At 49.4% G+C, this 6,000-nt stretch overlaps 1 protein-coding gene across 1 annotated transcript; it reads right to left on the reverse strand.

The window, feature by feature from the left end:
* Positions 1-2,354: 2,354 nt before the first annotated feature.
* Positions 2,355-4,524, reverse strand: LOC120649371. The gene is made up of 3 exons (XM_039926158.1): positions 4,275-4,524; positions 3,230-3,730; positions 2,355-3,124 (listed from the first exon to the last, which is right to left on the reverse strand). Exons 1-3 carry the CDS (start codon positions 4,408-4,410, stop codon positions 2,595-2,597), a joined length of 1,167 nt encoding a protein of 388 aa, XP_039782092.1. The 5' UTR covers positions 4,411-4,524; the 3' UTR covers positions 2,355-2,594.
* Positions 4,525-6,000: the final 1,476 nt, after the last annotated feature.

A 6,000-nucleotide genomic window follows, 5' to 3' on the forward strand; every position in this document is an offset into this window, starting at 1 on the left:
AAGAGGTTGTGGCCAATATGCTAAACTGCAGACTGGGGGAATGGCCGATGAAATACCTTGGGTTACCTCTATCTGAACATAGAGTGGGGGCTCGATCCTTTGTTGGAATAGTTGACAAAATGAGGAAAAGGCTTGACCCTTGGAAGGGCCGAAACCTATCTTTGGGAGGAAGGTTGGTTCTCACCAATTCTTGCCTATCTAGTCTGCCAATGTACACCATGGGTTTTTATCTTCTACCGAAATCAATTCACGCTGAAATGGATCCAATCAGGAGCAACTTTTTTTGGCAGGGTGCTGGGGGAGACTTCAAATACCACATGGCCAAAATGGACACTATTTGTAGGCTCAGGATCCAGGGTGGTTTGGGTTTGGTTAACACTAGACTAATGAATGAGTGTCTCCTAACCAAATGGATCTGGAAAATTGTCAAGGGCTCTGATGAAACCTGGTATAAGATATTGCAGGCCAAATACCTAAGAAATGGCAGTTTCTTCTCCTCCCCTTCTAGGGGTACTTCACAGTTCTGGCAAAAAGTATGCACAAAGTAAAACACCTGTTTAAATGGGGGGCCATTTATCAGGTGAAAAATGGGAAGAAAACTCTATTTTGGGATGACATCTGGAAAGGGGACTCTTCAATTAAATCCCATTTTCCTGAACTATACCGAATGTGCACATACCCTCGGGCAAGTGTTGCGGATTATTGGGATGGGGAGGACTGGCTCATCCCTTTTAGGAGGAGTCTGACCACCTCTGAACGGGGGTGTTTAGAAGAGCTTCACTCTTGGTTGTGCCAGTCCCCTCTCGAAGCTGGACAAGATGATATCCTCTGGGCATTGGATAAGTCCAAAGCTTTTACTACCAACTCTCTCTACTCATTTCTGACCAACAGGGGTGTGATGCTGAAACCCTCGGTTAACTTTTGGAATGCCCGGATTTCCCTGAAAATCAAAATTTTCCTATGGCAAGTAGACAACGATAGACTGCAATCTGCTGTGACACTAAAGTATAGAGGATGGCAGGGGAGTCATCTTTGTTGCCTTTGCCAGCAGCCGGAAACAACGAACCACATCGTGCTTTCAAAAAAAAAACAACAAACCACATCTTGTTCGGGTGTTCCAGGGCCCGATTCTTATGGAAAGGGGTTGGGGAGACCTTAGGCTGGATAGGCCAATCGAAGTCCTGGGGGGACTTCCTCACTACCTGGATCTCTAGGTACTGCAAAATGCCTAAACGCTTCAGTTTTCTCCAAGCTGCTAGTCTAACGTGGATGCTTTGGACGACCCGCAACAAGATGATCCCCTCTCGAAGCTGGACAAGATTATATCCTCTGGGCCTTGGATAAGTCCAAAGCTTTTACTACCAACTCTCTCTACTCATTTCTGACCAACAGGGGTGTGGTGCTGAAACCCTCGGTTAACTTTTGGAACGCCCGGATTCCCCTGTAAATCAAAATTTTCCTATGGCAAGTAGACAACGATAGACTGCAATCTGCTATGACACTAAAGTATAGAGGATGGCAGGGGAGTCATCTTTGTTGCCTTTGCCAGCAGCCGGAAACAAAGAACCACATCGTGCTTTCAAAAAAAAACAACGAACCACATCTTGTTCGGGTGTTCCATGGCCCGATTCTTATGGAAAGGGGTTGGGGAGACCTTAGGCTGGATAGGCCAATCGAAGTCCTGGGGGGACTTCCTCACTACCTGGATCTCCAGGAACTACAAAATGCCTAAACGCTTCAGTTTCCTCCTAGCTGCTAGTCTAACGTGGACGCTTTGGACGACCCGCAACAAGATGGCGATCGAACATGTTCTCCCAACTAATGCCACTCAAACCTTTCATGTCTTTGTTGGCTTTATGCAGTGCTGGATCCCGTTGTCGAGAGCTACTGATCGGGAGAAGGCCAGGGAGATTGTGGAGAGCCTCAAAACTTGGGCGATGGGCTTTCATCCGACGAGACTTATCCTGTTTCAGACATTGGTTACATTTAAATTTGCTGTTGATACTTAGTTTGAGAGCTGCTGCTCCTTCGCTTCATGTTTAGCTGGTGCCCCCAGCTTGTAATGTGGTTGTGGATGATCCCGGATCGTTTTATTGCTTTCAATATAAAGCAGAGTTTAACTCCTTAAAAAAAATGAGTTCCAGGAGGATCCTGGTGATTTAGCGTTTTCTTTTTCTCGTTCTCATCATGGCAACTACCAAAAAAAACCTAAGTACTCCGTAGTCCGTAGATCCAAAAATTCGTTCGGTTGCATGTGCATCCATCGTCTTCTCTGTTTGAATTCACGATGGCATTTCGATATGCTTCAGGAATCAGGACACGAGAAATCGACAGCGCAATCTCAATTACTAGAATTGCATAAAAAAAATCTTAATTACTAGAAGCGAACAGGATAGGCAACCGAATTTCACAAGATTCCATTACATTCCACGGCATGCATGCACAAGTTCTTCAGAACGCTATCAGAGAGGTACCAGCAGTTCCCAGTTCTCATAATGCACAACCATGCCAAATTACCAACAGAGAAACACGAGATAGCAGATTCCCGGAGCTCCGACGACCCAACAGTCCGAGCAGCGAGCCAAATCCGCCGCCTACGCCTTGACGGGGAGGGGCAGGACCTTGACCTGATCCAGCACGGGGCCGCACAGCGAGACGCCATCGCTGACCTTGGTGTGGTAGTAGGAGCTGTAGAAGGTGAGCCGGGTCCGGGCGCCGCTCGCCACGAACCTGAAGCTCGCCGCCCTGAACGCGCCCTTGCCCGCCGACTCGAACGGCACCTTCTGCGTGACGTTGCCGGCGAAGGCCTCCACCAGCATGGACCCGTGGCAGCCGTTCTGGGCGTCGCCGACGGCGAAGGACAGGTTGTAGGCGCGGCCGGGCACGGTGCGGATCACCTGCGCGATGGCGCTCTCGCGGCCGGCCACCAGCTCCACCGCGTACTGCCCCGCGGGGACCGAGAAGTGCGCCGCGTCGATGAACCGCACCGCCTTGAGCGACTCGATGATCCACCCGGGGAGCGGCGACGTCGTGTCCTTCTGCTTCGGCGGCAGGAAGACGCCCACCGTCGAGTTCTTCAGCACCTGCGGCCCGATCTCGAAGCCGGGGTTCTTGATGAGGTTGTCTGCACACATGACAGGCACGGCATTGCTTGTTTCGTCAGATCACCGGCAGCGCCATTCGAGCTCTTGAAGAAGGAAAGGAGATGCACTCCGGGCAAATCCCTCACCTTTGGTCGGGTATGGCGTGGGCAGCTCCTTGATGGCGACGGCGTCGATCAGCGGGCCGCAGGCGGCGTCCTCCTGCACGCCGGGGTTGGCGAAGGTGACCTGCGCGACGGGGGAGGAGGCGCGGAAGCCCCAGGCCCAGGTGTCGGCGGAAGAGCCGCTGTAGAGCGTGCGAACGGCGATGTCGGCGGGGGCCGAGAGCGACGGCGCCACCGCGATGCGCAGGTTCTCGTCCTGCGCGCAGGTGCGCGTCGCCGCGAACGTGAGCGCATAGAGCGCGCCGGGGCGCACCGTCACGTTCTGCGACGCCGACGCGCGGCTGCCGAGGCGGAGCGCGTGCATGCCGTGCGGCACCGCGAAGAACATGCCGCCCGGCTGCGGCCCGCCGGAGACGTACTCGACGTGGCCGCGCAGCGTCCACCCCGGCAGCGAGTGCCGGCCCACGATGAGGGTCTTGTTCAGCTTCCTCGGCGCCGTCTCGAAGTTGCCATTGATGAGCAGGCCTGCGCCAGCACGCAAATCGTGAAGATAAAAAAAATCAGATCTTTCGCTACTTCTTCTCCATTCGCAAAATCAGTAAATAATATGACCAGCTTACTCTTCTAATCTCGAAAAATAATCACAGCATTTTGGCCTTTTGGGACGATGCAAGAACAGGAAAACCTAAATATTAACCGATGGATAGAGAAGGGTAAAATGTACTACTCCTAGAACACTTTACTGTCCTGCACAAACATCTGTAAAGGTAAAGGTAAAGCTGGGGGTTTAAGCTTGCTAGTCTAAACCCTTGCTAGTCTTAAATCTGCGTGCAAGAATAGAACAGCGAAAGAACTAGAAACAGAAATGGAGCAACAAATTTAGCCCATTCTCGGTTTCCTCTACATATCTAAATCAAAATCAAACCTGCACAATCATAAACGTACTGCATTTTTCCAGCACCCCACGCAGATCTAGAAGAATCCAGACAATGGCGGCTACAGGTGACGGCAGACACAAGATTGTCGAGGATAACCAGAGTGAGATGAGACAGCAGGCGGTGCTGTTTACCTTCAGCGTCTTGAGCATGACGAGGTGAAGGTGCCGGCGGCGGAGCACTGACGGCGAGTGTGGCGACAGCCGCGGAGGAGGAGGAGGAGGAGATGGAGAGGACCAGCAGAAGCAGCATTCCCCAGGGAAGCTCCATTGCCAAGCTCTGCTCAGTTCTGCTCTCTTTCGCTTTCACCTTGGCTTCTTCACCGGGAGCTGCCCCTTCCTCCTTTTAACGAAAAGAAAGGACAACTTCAGTAAAGACCTCCTCTGTTTGGATTTTTGCAAATGCTCCCGCGTTCGTAAGGTGCTGCAAACAACTAGCCGAAGTAATGCCAGCGGCTTGTTTGGATCCGTTGCAGTTGAAGGCATATACTTAACCAGTCAAAACTAGTTGTAACTGATTAAAACAGATCAGCTAATAATGGAACAGTTTTAATAATCCAGCTAGGCAGATAGTAAATACTAGATTAACGTTTTTAAACAGCTATTCCTAGGATTAAAAAAACTAAATCCTCAACGGCACACAATAAATATCACCCACCACTGCCCAGAATGGCAGCATCCCTTCAAAAACAACAATCCAGACCCTACATAATCCAGGGATCAAACAACCTGAGCTTTTAAATTTGGAGTTTTTTTTATTAACTCTATCTATCAACCAAAATTTTCCTCGTCTCTATCTATCATCCAGTTTTTTATTAGCTCTAGCTAGGAGCTAGCTTTTTTTATCTATCATCCAATTTTTCCTTAGCTCTATCTATAAAGAATGTGCCGAGATTGAATAAAAAAAAAGAATGTGCCAAGATGGATAGCTACATGAGCCCTGCAAATTTTTTTGCCTTTTCTATCACTCTAATATGATCAGTTTGTATGTATTGAAGTTTCACTTTTATTGTAATCTTTCTACAAGCAGCTACTTGAGCCGATCTGACTAGTATGCACATAAAACTGAAAGACTAAGAAATAAATCACAAGTTAGAAATTTTTATACAAGAGTAAAACGCTTAGGCGTTAACTACTTAACTGTCAGCAAAAAAAAAAGAAGCGACTTAAATTCTTGAATCCAAGGGTTGCTTTCGAAAACGCAAGAAGCTGGAGGGCCAAAAGACAACAACCTTCCCGCGAATTTACCCTCCGTCGTCCTGGCGACGTGCTGCTAGGCGCGCTAGCGCAGAGGACATTTACCGCCGCCGCTCCCCACCCTACTGCTCGGCAAGGACAGAGGCAGGACACCATGGCAGTATGGCACACCAGAGAAGAGACTAGAGAGCGGTGGCGCTCAGCACTGTCCCTCAATAAATCGGAGTAATCTTCACCGGCCCGTGCTCCGCCACCACCAGCAGTCCACCACGCTGGCCATTGCCCATGTCAATGCACGAGAAAAGTGATGGACATGACCCGAAAGCCACAAAACAAATTTTGGTCCAGTTTAGTTCTCGCCTTATAAACTCCGGAAACACAAAAAAAAACATCACATCAAATATTTCGACACATATATGAAGTACTAAATAAATTCTATTTATAAAACTTTTTGCATAGATGGTTGTAAATCGCAAGACACATGCATGGAGTACTAAACGAATCTAAACGAGTTCATCCCAGAATCTCATGGAATATTCCGCACCGGAGCCGCTCCGTTCAAACGTGGGATGGAACGGCTCTGTTCCGGTCCGCTCTTAAACACATCCTTAAGCTTTCGTCAAGAATTGAGCGGCAGGGAAAAGGCACTTTGACGTGATGCCAT

The sequence above is a fragment of the Panicum virgatum genome, chromosome 9K (assembly GCF_016808335.1).
Source record: "Panicum virgatum strain AP13 chromosome 9K, P.virgatum_v5, whole genome shotgun sequence".
NCBI classification, from domain to species: Eukaryota; Viridiplantae; Streptophyta; class Magnoliopsida; order Poales; family Poaceae; genus Panicum; species Panicum virgatum.